The sequence below is a fragment of the Trachypithecus francoisi genome, unplaced genomic scaffold (assembly GCF_009764315.1).
Source record: "Trachypithecus francoisi isolate TF-2019V2 unplaced genomic scaffold, Tfra_2.0 Lachesis_group15, whole genome shotgun sequence".
NCBI classification, from domain to species: Eukaryota; Metazoa; Chordata; class Mammalia; order Primates; family Cercopithecidae; genus Trachypithecus; species Trachypithecus francoisi.
Genome location: NW_022681460.1, coordinates 103,816,952 through 103,834,772, shown reverse-complemented (window position 1 = coordinate 103,834,772; position 17,821 = coordinate 103,816,952). Strand labels below are relative to the sequence as shown.

The window sequence follows — 17,821 nt, the reverse complement described above, 5'->3', positions numbered from 1 at the left end:
AGACACCGTGGGTTTAAAAACAGAGGCTGGAGACCGGGTGCAGTGGCTCACGCCTATAATCCCAGAACTTTGGGAGGCTGAGGGAAGAGGATCACTTGTCAAGAGTTCGAGGCCAGCCTGGCCAACATGGTGGCCCGTCTCTACTAAAAATACAAAAATTAGCTGGGCATGATGGTGCACGCCTGTCGTCCCAGCTACCCGGGAGGCTGAGACAGGAGAATCGCTTGAACCTGGGAGGCGGAGGTTACAGGGATCCAAGATTGTGCCACTGCACTCCAGCCTGGGTGACAGGGCGAGACTAAATAGTGAAACTCCAATTTATACATGAGATGACAGAGCTCAGAAAAAAAAAAAAAAAAAAAGGCTGGAGACCCCTCTGGTTGCATACAAACGGCTTGGCTTGGCTGGCTTGGGGTTACCCACTTCTTAATTTTCAAAAGGAGTATGAATGAAGCCGTCGACATTTTCAAAATCAGGAGGCATTATGTCAAAATCCAGATACCCAGCTTCTCTTGAAGAACTGGAGACTATGACCATACTGAGGTCCATGTTCTCATGCAACAGCAGTTAGAAGCTGGGATCTGCGCTTTCTGGTTTGCCCCAGTCTGTACCAGTCCCTGCCATCTCCCTGACACAAAAGCTGAATGTCCCATGGACTGCATGTATTAGCATGCCTGCACTGTTGTTTTAATAGAAGAGAATGGTTTCTCAGTGTGCATGTGTCTATTAAATAAGGGGAAACAGATGACAGATAGGACCACCAGCGTTTTACTTCCAGCCCGTCATTACATTACCTGGCTGGCCAGCCTTGCTCTGTCTGTGATTTTCCAAAGTGGGATCCACGGAAGTGTCTAGAAAGGGGAGGGGAAGCCCCTCCTTGGTAAGACACCATGCCGGCCCGGGCAGTTCCATTTTCATCTCATGTATCAATAGGAGTTTCACTATTTAGAAAAAATGTTTGAAAAGGGCTGTCGTAGGGCATTATCTTTGCAGAATGAGGTTCCATCTGCAGTCAGGCAGGTGTATCTCCCAGGAACCTGCTTTTAAAGACATGCCCCGGGAGGGTTTCATGGGACAGAAACCTGCGGGTGAATTTGTGTGTCATGTAGGTCACCTGTTTTTTTGCCTGTGGTCTTAGCTCCTAGGAAGCTCAGAGTTAAATGGTGACATTAGCTTCCCGTAGCTTGAAGTCTTTCTGATATAACTTTTCATCCTTTATTGTTCAGCTCTTATTTACTTTTTGTTTTAGTAGCTTTCAGTATTTAGTATCTATGGCATTTAGGCTTGGGTTTTAAAATATAAGCCATCTCAAACCATTCCTGGAAAGAGATAGTATGTAAGTACATCTGTAGGGGATGAGACTGCAGGGTGAGGTTAGTGCTTTTGAGTAGAGTGGAGAATCCCCAAATTGAATTCAGAGCCGACTGGGTTCCTTCCCTTTCAGCTCCCTGAAAGGTCCCTGTGGAATCCCCTCTGGCTCAGGTAGTTTTCACATCTTCCAAGGGTAGATTTTTTTTTAAGCCTGAAATAGTTGCACTTTAGTCACATGGCCAATATCCTCAGAGTAATTACGATACATGAAGCAGCACCAACTCCAGGCAGGCCACAGAGGTCGGGGGGCCTCCATGCTCCCTTGGAGATTCAGAAAACCTTTGGAGCAAGCCCACTAGTTTTTGTGCCTGCACACATCCAAGTCCTTCCCACCCTTTAGTCTTTCTTGGGCCTGGCTCTTTCTGAATCTTAACCGTTGTGTGTAATCTCTGTGGCCAGGTATGAACCCAGACAAAAACTCAGTCCCATCTCTGGTTTCCACCCAAAAAGTCCACTTGCACCACATGGGAAAGAGTTGACCAAGTGTTTCCTAAAGATTTGAGGGGTCATGGGACGGGTCACCTCCCCACCTCCCTTGCCCCTTTCCCTTTTTCCCTTCAACCCACCACCCCTAGATTTCACCCAGCAGGTATAGGGCAGCTTTCTCTGCACCAGAAACCCTAGGAGCCAGCCCGTCCCCTTGTCCCTAGGGGACTTAACTCACATCCCTGCATTAACAAAGTTTTTTCCCTAGCTGTATCAGTTAAGATGAAGTTCAACGACATAGTAAAGATAAATTCAAAGGGAAGTTAATTTCCCTCTTAGGTAAAAGAAGCCTTATAGTCAAGAGCTACACAAAGGCGTCAGGGACCCAAGCCCCTTCCTTTTCAATGTTCTGCTGTCCCTTATGTGTGATTCATCCTCATAGCTCAGGGTAGCTGCTGGAGTTCCAGCCATCGCATCCATTTTCCAGGAAGCAGAATGGAGGACGGTATACCCCCTTTCCTTTTGAAGAGCTTTCCAGGAAATCCCACATGCCACATTCATTTCTATCTCACTGGTCACAACTTAGTCACTTGACCACGCCTAGCTTCTGGGTTCTGTAATTGCAGCTGAAAGGGAGAATGGTTATTGAGAGACAGCTAACAATATCAAGAACCCTGTCCAAAACCCTCTTCTTTTTCATTTTCTTTAAGCCTTCCCAGCAAAGTGAACAAAACCCTCTTAACCCAGAGGATTCCAGGTGCTAGCTATTAATGTAATGATCATCATCACACTAAATACCTAAACATCTTTGCAGTCACATTTCTTATGCCCTGCTTAGATAGGCCAACTCCTACACACCCATCAAGGCCCTAGGGCTGGAGAGAGCTGCTGCAGAAGCACGGGGGAGAGAACAGTTAACTCCACCCTATGCAAAGACTCCTCCCAGGCTAATGCTGAGCTGTGTGAGCCATGAAGAATGGGGCAGAGATTTGTAAAGACAGAAAAGAAGCAAAAGAGAACTCCAGACTGAGGAAACAACCTAATAAAGGTTGAAAGCAAGTGGTTCTTTTTAGGAGATCTGAGGACCAACCTAGGCTGCTGGAGGCAGATAACCATATTTCTACATCCCCACTCCCCCTACACGCACCCAGTGATTCTGGGGTTGTAGGAGGGCCTTGACTCGAAAGGTCTCTGGGGGTTCCAACTTCTCTTGAGTCCTGTGGATTTGACCAACAATCTAGGCATAAAAAGCAGAGATTATCAACTCAAATGCCCACAAGTTGCAAGAGCAGGGAACCAGCTCCCGGTGCAGTCCTGCAGGAATGGGGCCCCATAAAGCCAGATCTTTTCATTTTTTAAGAAACCAGTAATCCAGGTCTGTGCGTAAAAGCTCCCAACGTGTCCATGGTGGTACCTCCAACAAACACACATAAAACGTAAATAAGCAAAGCAAAACTCATGTGCAAGACCCTGGGCTGCCGCTGGCCGGCTCTGAATCTTGAATCACATGGTAAAGTGATTATTGGTGGGGAAAGCTTAAAGACCCATAGAAGAGGAGGAGGGGGGCGTGTCCAAGGTCTCAATGTCAGTTTGGGCAGAGCTTGGACTCAGACCTGGGATTCTGACTGCAAGCCCAGCTTTCCTTCTATCAGTGGGCCTAAAAATAGAAGACTGACCTTTTTGTGGTATTTTAGTGCTTCACAAATGCCAGAGCGTTATTCATTAGTTCATCTTCCCAGAATAACTGGTAGAACACGGCCAGAGGGCAACAGGAAGACTCTGGGCTGCCCCCCATGAAACTTGGGGGCTCCTGGGAAGTGGGGGATGTGTCTGACCGTGGGCATAGGTCCCCTGCTGTTGGAGTGGCCTGCCTGGCCCTGCTCTTGGTGAGTCCAGGGGAGAGAGCTTCAGAGAGCAGAACACATCTCAGGAGGATGTTAGGATCGGGAACTTGAGTCTATCCAGTTCCCAGGCAGCTTGTGTTTGTTCCATCATCCTCCCTTTTTTTTTTTTTTTTTTTCTTTTTGGTTTAAAATAAGGTTTATAATAGGAGTCTTGAAAAATTCAGGCAAGCACAAAAAATAACAACTCGCTGCAATATGACTACCTGGTTCTCTCACTGCGTCGGCTTCAATCCCTCCAGTCTGCTTTCTCTGCTCTGGACAAGGGGGAAAGAGAGCATGAATTTTTTTACAAGAGTGGGAACATATGGGGCATGCTTTTTCTAACCTTTTTTCATTGACTCCATCTTGAGCATTTCCCTGGACGCCTAATCTTCTCTTACCAGCATCTTGGTTGGCAGCAGGAAATTTCATCATCTGGATGGATTAGAATTCACTTAGCCTTTCCCCAATTCTTGGACATACCAGCTGTCTTCTGTCCTCTGTTGTACACACCAATATGCTGAATATCCTTGTAGAAATGCATGTGGTTCCACCCAGTGTCGTCTGCAGCATGGAAAACCATGCTGCAGGTGTGGAATTGGTCAGATGCTGTGAAAGTCCATGCAGCCTCTGATACACGTTTTGCAAGCTGTCGTTGAAGCATACCCAGAGAGAGCCAAGACTGTTATCACTAGAGAGGATCTCAGGGAGACCTGTTTGCCTGCACCCTTGTTGCACGATCTCTGGCTTGTCTGTGTGTTTGCACTTACTTGGCAGCCCATGTGTGTTTGACTCATGTACCAAAAGCCTCTGGCACCTCCGCCAAAACTAGTTCATCAAGAACTGCTTGGCTGGGGTGAAGCGGGAACCAGAGGACAGGGCGCTCTGGCCATGGGCGTCCATCCTAAATTCTGCCCAGTGCCCTCCTGATTCTCTGATGTGTTGCCACCTTGATTTGGGGAAAAGCCCCTTGCAATTGCAGGTGGGGAGGCCTTGGGCATCCAGCAAAATAAAGGAAAAAAAAGACAAAACTCACTGTGGCTTTCTGGTCTCAGTGCCGCTAGCAAAGGGAGAGAGAGTGGAAAGGAGGGAAGTGGAATTCGTAGTAGCAGCGGGTGAGGGAGAGATGTGTTGAGTTACCTCTGCTCAGCTAGACCTTGCAAATGGGTGGGGTCAGAGGTTGGTGATTTTTTTTTTTTTTTTCTGTTTAACTCAGTGCATGCAGATTTTACTGCCAAGCTGTAACTTGATCCCAACCCATTCCCAAAATAAAAGAAATTTAAGCATCCTGACTGCAGTGCCAGCTTCTCATCTGCTACCCTACATGTCCCACTGCAGATGTCTTTTGATAATAAACCAGGTGTATGATGCTGTGATAAACCATGGCTTTAAAGAGGGTAGGAGAAAAGACATGTCTTCTTCGAATGGGCCTCTGACCACTTTGGCAACAGCCGTGTCGTTGATCCATTCCAGCCGGGGCCGTTGTCGGGAGCATACAAGGTGTAATCCCAACTGTGTTAACGACCCTGGCTGGTCCTCTGTTCATGGCCGTGATAAATAGGTGGCTCGGGAAAAGCCATCTTGACATTTTGATTTGTTAAGGGGTAATTCATTTTCGAGGCAAGTAAACAGCTTGTAAACTGGGGGGGTTTACCGCTCTAAGTGATTAAGAAGTGAGCAGCTATAAAACTGGTTCCACGAGGCTGCGGCTGAGTGTCCCCAAGGAATCTTCCTGTCCAGTGTTTGGATTTGCCAGATGTTTGCCGTAGTTGATCTGAGCGGGCCCCTGACACACACACACAATATATCACATTGTGCCTCTTCCTGAGAACTCCAAATACATTCATCCTGCCTTTCTCTCCACAAGCAGACCTCTGCGGTAGGTGCGGGCAGGAAATACCCTCCATGCAAGAGGAGCTGGTGCTCAGGATGGCCGCCTCGGTTGGAGACATACCCTGCTCCCACCGGGCCCCATGCACTTGCCGTTATAGTCAGTGCTTGTTACGTCACCCCCAAAACCCAACTAGGGGTATAAATAGGGCCCCTGCCTTTTAAGGAGCTGATCTTTAGATGAAAATAGCCTCACATGAACCTGAGTACAAACAGCCCCTCCCTGATGGCCAGGAGAAGAGTCCTGCTAAGCCCTAAGCTGGGGAGACAGAGCCACAGGTCCCATCTGTAGGTGAAAGGAAGGAGGCTGAGGGACGTCAGGGACTTGCCCAAGGTCCCACAGCTGGGAAGTGAGCAGAGGAGGGTTAAATACCAGACTTCCCTGGTGCCATAACCTGGATGTCATCCCGTGCACCAGATGGGCACACTGCTTCTGTCCAGAGCCAGGTAACCTGGCAAAAAAGCCTTTTAGGCTTTGCAGGCCATGTGTTCGCTAGGGCAGCTGCTCAACTCTGCCTCTGATGGAGAAGACAGCCATAGTCTGTGTAAACAAAGGACCGTGGCTTGTTCCAGTAAAACTTTACTTATTATTAAGCAGGCAGCAGGTTGTAGGATGCCAACTCCTGCTAACACCCTGCAGCCTTCCTGAGTTTCGAGAAAGGTGAGGTCAGGACCAGGAGGGCCTTCTGGAAGTGGTGTCAGTGGAGAGCTGGACCGTGCAAGGTTAAGGCAGGGGGGGTGGCATGAATGGGGTCCAGGGCTGGCTGTGGTGAATGCATTCGCTTGAGGAGTGGCTAGTCTTGGGGGAATGACCAGGAGGGTTGAGATCCCCTCTCTCAGCTGGAAGAAGGACTCGCCCCCCCACCCCACCCCACCCCACCCCGCATATCTCCACTGCAGTTTGGGGTTGCTTCTGTACTACGAAGCACCATCACCATGGGTCCTGCTCAGCTCCTAGGGGCTGAAGTCGTGGCCTGCAGAAAAGCAAATGTCCACCAGAAGAGGGGCTCCTGGGCCGGGTAAAAGGGGCTTTGACTGATCGTAAAGAACACATGAGCCAAGTGTGGTGGCTCACACCTATAATCCCAGAAATTCGGGAGGCCGAAGCAGGAAGATCACTTGAGTCCAGAAGTTCAAGACCAGTCTGGGCAATATAGTGGGACCCCCATCTCTACAGAAAAAAAAATTAGTTGGGCGTGGTGGCACATCCCTGTAGTCCCAGCTGCTCGGGAGGCTGCGGTGGGAAGATCACTTGAACCTGGGAGCTCAAGGCTGCAACAAGCTTAGATCACACCACTGCACTCCAGGCTGGGCAACAGAGTGAAACCCTATCTCAAAAAAACATAAAGAACAAACATGTATACTGAGCTGTCACCATGTGCCACACCCTGTGCTGGAGTGTGATAATAGTTCTCTCATTTTATTCCCACAATAGTGGGAGTAGGTAATGTTATCTCCAGGTTGTGGCTGGGGAAGACTCAAAAGAAACACTGTAGCTGTTCATGTGTCTGGTGCTTCTGTGTGGGAAACAGGGGTGCACCCAGGTCTGAGTGTCTCCAAATGAGGCTTGTCCATCCCCGCTGGGTCAGTTTACCGCAGAAACATGCGGGCACACTCCACCTCCAGGTCCCGGAGATGCTGAGGGCCATTTGAGACCATCATCCCCAGCTGTTTGTCAGAGCTTTCATTGTTCCTGATCCTGACTTCCCCAGAACCTGAAGGGCAGAGCAAATTCTCTGGAAGGAGAGTCCAGGGCACTCTCCTCCTGCCGGGATATGACTTCAGAGCGTAGGTCCAGTGCCTTTCCTTGAGCACCATCAGCAGAGACCTGAGACTCTACCGGGAGGGCTTGTAGCATCCCTGGGTGAACTTGCCACGAGGCTGCATGTCCCCCTTCAAAGGCACAGCTGGCATGCTGCTGAGCCTGTATCAGGCACTCGGATTTACGACTCAGCTCTGTGGCTGGTTGTACTCTTTTCCTTGAAATAAACTTTTCTTTGAAATAGCTTCAAAATGTGGCTGGGTCAGGGGCCGTGACCAGTGAGGTCAGCCTGTTCCAGGGAACAGAGCAGGACTTTCAAGGAACTGAGGTTGAGCTGTTCAGTGGAACCGTGACATTGAGGCCCCCAGGCCTGCTCTTTGCTTCCACTTGGTCACCTGGTACTTTGTCTTGCAGGCTTCGCCGTGGCCCAGTGCATAAACCAGCACAGCTCCCCGTCCCTGTCCTCGCAGTCGCCACCCTCCGCCAGCGGGAGCCCCAGCGGCAGCGGGAGCACCAGCCACTGCGACTCGGGAGGCACCAGCTCGTCCTCCACCCCCTCCACAGCCCAGAGCCCAGCAGGTACTGGCCACGTGACTCAGTGATATGGGGACACTGGGAGAACCCCGCGATCCCTCGCCATGACCAAAACCCCTGACCTCCAGGTCCTCCTTGTCACAGCACTTGAAGGATGCTGCCACTCAGGTGATCTGCACCTGAAGCCTCTAGAGATTCCTGTAACTTGATGTTCCCTCCCGGGCTGGGTCAGCTCCCAGATGGGGAAGAATTGCTCCTTTTTCAGGCCGGTCCCCACCGAAGCTGTCACTGATTGCAGAGCTGATGGGCAGCAGGCCTGCTGCACCTAAACCCACTCCATCATCACCTCCACAGTCTTAGGTGTCACAAGGAGGGGTCTCCCGAGGGGATTGTTTGCAGTCTGGGAAAAGAATCGTGTTCCTGCTAATTTTTTTTTTTTTTTCCTCTGTAACATACCAGTTTTGTCCTTAAACGTAGTGCGGTCCGGTTGTCCGAGTAGGCATGCACTTTGCCACTCTTTGGTAGGATGTGATGAAGTCGTATCCTGCCATCCTTCAACTTACTCCACTTCAGACATGGCACAGAGGGAACCCGGGAGTGAATGGGAGCCCCTGGAGTCAGCCTGGAATGGGACATGCCCCGGCTCCTCGTTCTCGGCTGCCGTGAGCTATTCACTGCATGAGATGTGGGGGAGTACAGACACCAGGCCTCTGGAACAACATGGCCCCAAATTGTAGCCAGAGGAGCAGAGAGGAGCATCCATGGCCTTGAGCCAGCGGGATGTTCTGTGCCCCAGGAGCATCCCGCCATCATGGGTCTAGGGGGTCACACCAACTGCCTGCACCTCTGACTGGGGACCCTCAGTATCCTTCATTGTTCCTGCAAGTTCCCCTCCAGAGCCCTCACTCATCATATTTCAGGGGCACCTGGCACAACTCATTAAGTTCTGGATTGATGGATCATGGCAGGAGGACACGGGCCACTGCAGAGCCAGGGAGGTCGAGGGCCCTTGGTCACCATCTTCTCAGCACCAGGAGCCAAGATCTCCCTGGGCACCTACACCTCTCTCTCTCTGGCACTTCCAGCTTTTGCCTTTCCAGTTCATGCTGTGGCTCAGAGTACCCCAACCCATCTGTGTCTCTCCCATCCACACACAACGTTACCTCCATTTCCTATTGACTTTACAAGGCCCAGGCAGGAAAGTCACCCCACAGCCACCTTACTAGAGATCCTCTTCCACTCGGCACCTGCTCTAGGATATGACCACCCCTTGTGAGCTATTTCTGAGCCCAATTTGAGGTTGGCTGCACATCCAAGCAGATGCCACCACTGTTGCCAGGCTTGTAGCTGGGAGATTCCGGCAGAGCTTCTTTCAGAAACTAAGGCGCGTCCTCAGTAGCCCTGTTGATCCCGGTTTCATGCTTGCTCAGGGGTGGGCGTGCAGGGTTGTGTGTTCATGTGCCTGTGTGCGCATCCACCCCCTGCCTGCGTGTGCGCACTTCTGTGTCTGCATGGGCACCCCAACGCACGTATTTACCATTGCACTGGGAATGAAAGCTTCCTTCACCTTGTAGCTGTAGTCACCTTTCTGTCATTTTTAAGAACGTACAGCCAACAGCTAAGTGAGCAAAGAGCCATACACTTCTTTGCCTAAAGTTGAAACAAGCAAAGACCCACAGTATCAAAAATGGACCTTCTGTATATGGATGCCCACCTGAATGTGACCCCTGAGGCTTCAACTCTGCACTTTCCCAGGGCCTGGTGTCTGCAGCGTGTGCTAGTTTCTTTTTTCTTGGCCTCCCTCAGTCCCTCTGTCCCTACCCCCACCATCCCCTGCATGGTACCAGCGCCGTGTCTTCTCATCTCAGAAATCCAGTGGCTCTTAGCCTGGCTGTCAGGTGGCCAGGCAGTCCCAGTCGATAAGTGAGAGTCAGGACCTCCGAGGTGTCTGCTCCCATTTGGTGCGTCCCCAGCAGGCCTGCGGAGACGAGTGTGTAGGTCCCCATTCTTTATGCAGCATGACAGTAAAAGCCTGAGGCCCAGCCTGCCTGTCCGGCTCTGCAGACACTGAGATGACTCATCTGATGAAGGGCCAGGCCCGGCGGGCAGCCTGGGCTTTACTCTTATGGATGCCTCAGGACGCAGCTATTGATCCCTGGCAGGAGAGCACATCAGAGCCCACAAGCTCCTCCCTGTCTTGAGGCCAGACTTCCAGGCCAGCCTGCAGTCTCCCTCCCAGTCCACCCAGAACAAAGCATATGGACTTTCCATGTTCCTTGTAGGAATGGGTCTAACCAGATGGCTCCAACATCTGCCTGCTGTTCCACCAAGATGCAGAGGAGAGAAAGCCAAGGGCAGGAGAAGGGAGACAGCTTTGTTGGGATGGGAGCCCTTCTGCCAGTTGCCTGATTTGACATCGGCTCAGAGTGCGGCCCAGCATTCAGGCTTCTGATGAGAGAAGGTCACCCTGCATGGCTCACTCACCCTATTTTCCACCCACCAGGGACCTGGCCCTGATCCACCAGGGATGACATCCTTGAAGGGCCAGCCAGGCAGCGGGGTGGGCCAGGACCTCTCCTCCAAGCTCATTCATCCTAACCGCCCACTGCCATCAGCCTAGACAGCATAAGACAGCTGCAGCCCCCACAAGGGGCAGCTTGTCCTCAAAGTGGTTTTTGAGGGCACAGTGCTAAGTCAGAAGCGTTCCCATCTCTGTGACTATGGAGCCTCCCAGAGTCCGGGAAGGTACCCCTTGTAGAGAGCGGCTGCCAGACCCTCTGAAGTCAGAACTAGCAAACCCCAGTGGCTTCTTTGCCGTTGGTTTGTTTTTTCATTTTTGTTTTTGTTTTTTTGAGACAGAGTCTTGCTCGGTTGCCCAGGCTGAAATGCAGTGTCGCAATCTTGGCTCACTGCAACCTGCACCTCCCAGATTCAAGCAATTCTCTCACCTCAGCCTCCTGAGTCGCTGGGATTGCAGATGCGCACCACCATGCCCAACTAATTTTTGCGTTTTTAGTACAGGTGGGGTTTCACCATGTTGGCCAGGCTGGTCTTGAACTACTGACCTCAAGTGATCCACCCACCTCGGCCTCCCAAAGTGCTGGGATTACAGGCATGAGCCATCACACTTGGCCCTCCTTTGCCATTGAAAGCACACTTTGCATGGCCAGGTGTTTGGTTCGGAAAGTACACAAGATATGCCATCCCCCGAGTGATGAGACAGGCCCAGTTTTCCATAGCTCCGGCCCACGGTTTTGAACACTTGAATTGTTCAAGGAAGTTGTTGAAAGCTGGGAGTGACCTTCATGCTGTTTTGACAGTTGATGTGGCCCAGGCGCCCACCAATCAGCATGGGCTCCTGCTGTAGCCACAGCAGGGCCTTCTCAGTGTGCACCTGCTATGTGGCGTCCCAGGTGGACACTCCTGAAATTGAGCCCCCTTATGCCAGACACCATGCTTGTAGGCACTTCACAGATGTCCCCTTGTTAAATCCTGCCACGCTCCACCTCACACTGTACAGTAGAAAACACAGGGGCCCAGAAAGGCTGTGCAACTTGGCGCAGAGGATGCAGCTAGCCAACAGAGGAGCCAGGATCTGAAGCCTAGCCTTGGCAACCCTAAAGCCCATGCACACCTTCTGAAACAGCTAGCAGAATATCTGATGCGGTTTCCAAGACTGTCTCAGGCACCTCCAGGGTGTCCCAGAGACCCAGGCTCCAGTCTGGATCCTAGTTGGGGGCAGCCCATGAAATGTGTTTCTCCTTCCAACATGGATGGCCGCTCTAGGGCCCAAGTGAACAGTCATGGCCCCACTCGTGAAGGCCTGCTAACATGTGCAGCCCCAGCCCTAGAAGGCTGGGTGGTGTGAACCCCTGTGGGAGGAAGGCTTGGGGCTTTCTTAAAATCAGTAGCAAAGTGGACCCCAGGGAGCCCACGTGGGTTCATCCCACATGAGGCAGTGAAACAAGCTGATGCTCAATTGGGTTTTCTGCCTCCACCCTGTGTCTAGCTCAGGGGACGTTAGGTTTCCTGCCTGGGGTTGAAAACTCCCCATATTTATCCCAAACATGTTCTCACCTTCCTGTGGGGACCTCAGCCTCGCTCCCAGGCTCAGGCTGTCCTCTTGGTTTTGTGGACTTGAGACCTGATCCAAGAGGTCTCTCCACCCACCCGGCCCACACGTGGCCTTCCATCCTCTTAGTGGCTCATCTCCCTGGATCTTATCTTCCCTGGGTTGGGGCACTCCACTCCCTGTCTCACTGAACTATTTTTTTCTTTTTTTTTTTTTTTTTTTTTTGAGACGGAGTCTTGCTCTGTCGCCCGGCTGGAGTGCAGTGGTCGGATCTCAGCTCACTGCAAGCTCCGCCTCCCGAGCTTCTCCGCCATTCTCCTGCCTCAGCCTCCCGAGTAGCTGGGACTACAGGCGCCCGCCACCTCGCCCGGCTAGTTTTTTGTATTTTTTAGGAGAGACGGGGTTTCACCGTGTTCGCCAGGATGGTCTCGATCTCCTGACCTCGTGATTCGCCCGTCTCGGCCTCCCACAGTGCTGGGATTACAGGCTTGAGCCACCGCGCCCGGCCTGAACTATTTTTTTCTAAGCAAACAGGATTAGGATAAGTCCCTACTGTGCACAGCATTCGGGATACAATGTGGCAAAAAGCATGATCTTGCAGGCAGGCGGGGTGGCTGAGGCCTATCAGGTGGCCACCCAGAAGCACGTGCAGTTACAAACTGTGACAAAGGAAAGGTGCAGTAGGTTCCGACAGCTGACATAGAACAGCTGCAGGAGGCTCCCAGAGGTGGCATCGTTGGAGATGACAGCCGGGGGACGAGGGATTGGCAAGGCCCTGGTCCATGAGGAAGGTGGCCTTTGGGTCTCACATGAGTCCACCAGGCCCCGAAACCACAATCTCCTGGAGACCAGTGGATTCCTTTTGCCCATCTCCCTGGGGTCTGCCTGTACTTTCTGTCTTCCCAAATGCAGACGGGCTATGGGCAGGGGAAGGACAGCTTTGAGGAATAGTCCCCATGCCCATTAGGGCCATAGCCTATGGCTCAGTGGTAGCTTCAAGCCCAGCACAGGCGAGGGACTCTCAGCCGGAAGGGGGAAGGGGACAGCCCCAAGGGGTCACTGGCTCCCTGGTCACCCGCAGGCTCCCTCTGTGTGCAGCACCTGCCTCTGAGCCTCCTTCGCACACCAGAGGCAGAGCTATGGGTGCTCTGGAGTGGCTCTTTCAGTGCTGGCCCCAGACCAAAGGGAGAGTCGACACTGAACTCCCTGATGACCCAAGTAACTGTGCCCCAGGGCACTTTAATGGCCAGTCCTTTCGAGAAGTGCGGTGAGATCCTGCAGTGCTCTGTGGGGAGAGCCCCACACCCTCCCCACGACATGTCCAGGAGCCAGGCATCTTGTCACCCACACATCCAGCCGAGCTAGCCTGGCAGGCCTCAGCCAGCCCCTAGTGAGAAAATTGCAGGGTTGGAATCAGCATTTTTTCCCCTTAAACATTTTATGGTTTTGAGAAGCTGAACTTGCAAAGAATATACAGCGGGAAAGTGAAAAACTACCCAATTTTAGAACCACATGTGGGGCCACAGGAAAACATTAGAAATATCTTCTGGGATACCACTGTGTACCCACACAGTAACACTTCTGCACGCACACAGTCACACGTGCCAGTGCGCATGTTCATACAGCCGCACTTACAAATGTGCATACGTACTCACGCTCCCACACACACACATGCCAGTACACATACACATTCACACATACAAATGTGCATACGTAGTCACACTCCCACACACACACATGCCAGTACACATACACATTCACACATACAAATGTGCATACGTAGTCACACTCCCACACACACATGCCGGTACACATACACATTCACACATACAAATGTGCATACGTAGTCACACTCCCACACACACACATGCCGGTACACATACACATTCACACATACAAATGTGCATACGTAGTCACACTCCCACACACACATGCCGGTACACATACACATTCACACATACAATGTGCATACGTAGTCACACTCCCACACACAACATGCCGGTACACATACACATTCACACATACAAATGTGCATACGTAGTCACACTCCCACACACACCATGCCGGTACACATACACATTCACACATACAAAGTGCATACGTAGTCACACTCCCACACACACATGCGGTACACATACACATTCACACATACAAATGTGCATACGTAGTCACACTCCCACACACACACATGCCAGTACACATACACATTCACACATACAAATGTGCATACGTAGTCACACTCCCACACACACACATGCCAGTACACATACACATTCACACATACAAATGTGCATGTAGAGTCACGCACAGTCACACACATGCCGGTACACATGCACATTCACACATACAAATGTGCATGTAGAGTCACGCACAGTCACACACATGCCAGTACACATACACATTCACACATACAAATGTGCATGTAGAGTCACGCACAGTCACACACATGCCGGTACACATACACATTCACACATACAAATGTGCATACGTAGTCACACTCCCACACACACACATGCCAGTACACATACACATTCACACATACAAATGTGCATACGTAGTCACACTCCCACACACACACATGCCGGTACACATACACATTCACACATACAAATGTGCATGCATAGTCACGCACAGTCACACACATGCCGGTACACATGCACATTCACACATACAAATGTGCATGCATAGTCACACTCCCACACATTGTCACACACATACCAGGGCGCATACACACTCACACTTACAAATGTGCATGCATAGTCACACTTTCACACATATATACATGCGTATAGTCACACGCATACACAGTCACACACATGCCACTGCACATACACACTCACGTATACAAATGTGCATGCATAATCACACACACATACACAGTCACACACATGCCAGTACACATACACCTACAAATGTGCATGCATAGTCACACTCCCACACATACATGCGCATAGTCACACACACATAGTTACACACATGCCACTGCACATACTTACATATACAAATGTGCATGCATAGTCACACACACGTACACATTCACACATGTGCAACTGCACATGCTTACGCAGTCACAGATATACAAATAGACTTACATAGTCACATAAATACACAGCCACATTCACGTACATGCATACAGTCACACACATACAAATGTATGTACCACACACATGCACCTAGTCACATACACACACTCACACTCTCTGGGTGAGACGCTGATAGGAAAACCATCTCCTCAGATAAGAACTCTGGCCTACAGTGAGTTTCTTTAACAACCCACTCTCACCTCTGAGCTCCAGATTAGTTGGAGTTCACATACATTCCACGTGAGCTACATTGGGAAGACAGAAAATCGTTTGTTCAAAACTGACGACAGCGTGAATGTCAGCCTGCTTATTTATTTATTTTCAATTTGGGGGAGCATGTAGTAGGTGTAATTAAACATTCATTTTTAAAAAACACAAAGGGCCGAGTGTGGTGGTTCATGTAATTGCAGCACTTTGGGAGGCCAAGGCGGGTGGATCATGTGAGGTCAGGAGTTCGAGATCAGCCTGGCCAACTTGGTGAACCCCCATCTCTACTAAAAATACAAAAATTAGCCAGGCATGGTGGCAGGCGTTCTGTAATCCCAGCTACTCAGAAGATTGAGGCAGAATTGCTTGAACCTGGGAGACAGAGGTTGCAGTGAGCCGAGATCATGCCACTGCACTCCAGCGAGCAAGACTCTGTCTCAAAACAAACAAACAAACAAAACCACATTGGGTTATGAGTCATGGCCAGCTCGATTGTCCCCTGAGGTTTTATAGAAAGAAAGACGGGTCTGGCTGCTCTTGACAGCCCAGTGCAGGGAGCTTCCCTGGCTTCCCTCCCATCTGGACCCACCCGTGTGCCTGTGTCCAAATGAGCCCCCTTCACCCCACGACACCTCCCATTTGGGCCCAACTGAGAGTCATATGGCCTGAAACCCACCCGCATGCCACTGAACTCGGTCACCACTGTCCTGCTAGAGTTTTAAGGATAGAAACCCCAAGTAAGATATGTTCCCTTTTCTCCTCAGTTTTCTCTGTGGCATCATCCTTTTTTATTGTGGTAACATACAGATAACATAAACTTTACCATTTTCGCCATTTTTCAGTGTATAGTCCAGTGGTATCTAAGGACCTTCACACTGTAGTGCTCAATGGTGTCACTTTCAAGCTGTGTGTTCACCTGCCTTTGTCTCTGAGAGTGTGGTTTCTCCCTTCGCAGTGAGATGCTCCTGACGTTTTTATTTCAGCCAATTATAGAAGCCCCACTCGGCCACCTGGCACCTGGTCTCAGCTCTCCTGCTGTGGTTCAGTCTTGATTTTCAAAGGCACGGGTCACCAAGTCGCTGCCCAGATAGGTATCTGAGGGAGAGGCTCGTGGAGCGCCTCGAGCACCTGAGCTTTCCCAGGACTCGGAGCTGTGCTGTTGGCGTCAGCGTGTAACACCAAGAACCTCCTCACTTGTGGTCAGAAATCTGCTTGATTCACTTAGCTGGTCTGACGCCAGTCCTCCAGCGACACACCCTGCCCTCCGTAAACTGTCCTGAGGATGCAGGGTTTTCGTGTCCTAACTCCTGGGCCACATCTAAAACTGACAGGTGATTCTGTTCTTCCGTCCCCTGAGGCTTCCGACCGAGACTAGATGTTGCGGATGAACCCGTCTTTCCTTTCCAACAGGATGCCACCTTCTCTGCCCCAACCCGATTAAGATGCACGAGTGAACAACTTGGTTCTGAGTGATCCTGACCCTGCCTCGTCCTGGGGGCTGCATGGGGGGTGTCTTCTCTGCATGGGGAGCCAGCGCCCCGTGCTCCAGTGGCAACAAGCCCATGCTGGGCACTGCCCCACGACCCCCACCCCGCCAGTGCTCAGCGTCCACTGCTGCTCTGTGTCCCCTCCATGTCGCCTCTGCCGTCCCATTGTTAAAGGCTTTCTATGATCTGTCGCTGTGTTTTCCCTCTAGTCAGGAGTGGCAGGAAAGGACGCCGGCGAGTGTTCAGCCTGTCGGAGGCCGACAGTCATGGCGGCCACTGGGTTTAGTGCTCCGAACGGCGGCTGCCACGACACCTCACGCACAGTCAATTCAGGCAGGTCTCCCCTGGGAGCCGCTCGGGCCGCGACGTCCACTCGCCATGCTGCATTTCCACAGTCGGCAGGGTCCACGCTGGCAAGGTGGGCCAAGCTGGGCCTGAGCACAGAGCCATTTGCCAAGGCGGCACTTCCCCAGTTTCCCCCAAAGTTGGCTCTCCCTGCTCCCTTTCTGGCCTCACCTCATGTGAAAACCAGATCCCCGGCCCTTGACCTTCACGGCGGTCCTTCTGAGCCAGACCTGTACAGCCTGGAAACGCTGTCCTCTGTGAAGTGTGCAGCAGCGTCAGGCTCAGCCCGGGCCAGAAGCAGATGCTCCCACCAAGTTCCCCAGGGGTCCCCGCAGTTTAGGCCATGGGGGTTGGGCGGCAGTTGGCTGGCGAAGTGAGAATTTGTAGAAAGCAACCAAGAAGTCTCGTTTCTTTTTTCCTTTCTTCCCCTGGCCTTGCTCTAAGATAAGTGGCAAATTAAGAGCCATTTCCCTCGTAGACACATGGATGGATGTGGTCCCCCCATATCCTTTCTGAGTAGCACCCACACAGCGATGAGGCTATTCCATGGGCCGCCACCCAGCAGCCTGGCTCGCTGTTGGGGCCATCCCTGCTGCCTCCCCTGTGACGCTGCTTCTCTGGTTTCTGATGCGCTTTTCTCCATTGGCCGTTGCGCTTGTCTGCTGGGAGCCTTTGCCTTCTTTTGTGTTGAAATCCTATTTTCTCTGAGCTTTGCCCTGCACTTGTTCTACAGGTACCATCCTTTTCTTCCCCACAACACT

At 51.4% G+C, this 17,821-nt stretch overlaps 1 protein-coding gene across 5 annotated transcripts in view; it reads left to right on the top strand.

The window, feature by feature from the left end:
• Positions 1-17,821, top strand: part of CLEC16A (C-type lectin domain containing 16A) — a 237,525-nt gene that overhangs the window by 212,638 nt on the left and 7,066 nt on the right. For 4 of the 5 annotated variants that reach the window (XM_033235753.1, XM_033235752.1, XM_033235751.1 and 1 more), the window contains one exon: positions 7,747-7,911. In XM_033235753.1, coding sequence (XP_033091644.1) covers positions 7,747-7,911 — 165 coding nt within the window. Of the gene's footprint in view, positions 1-7,746; positions 7,912-16,924; positions 17,049-17,821 lie in introns of all 5 variants that reach the window. The other variant, XM_033235754.1, reaches the window with a different exon arrangement.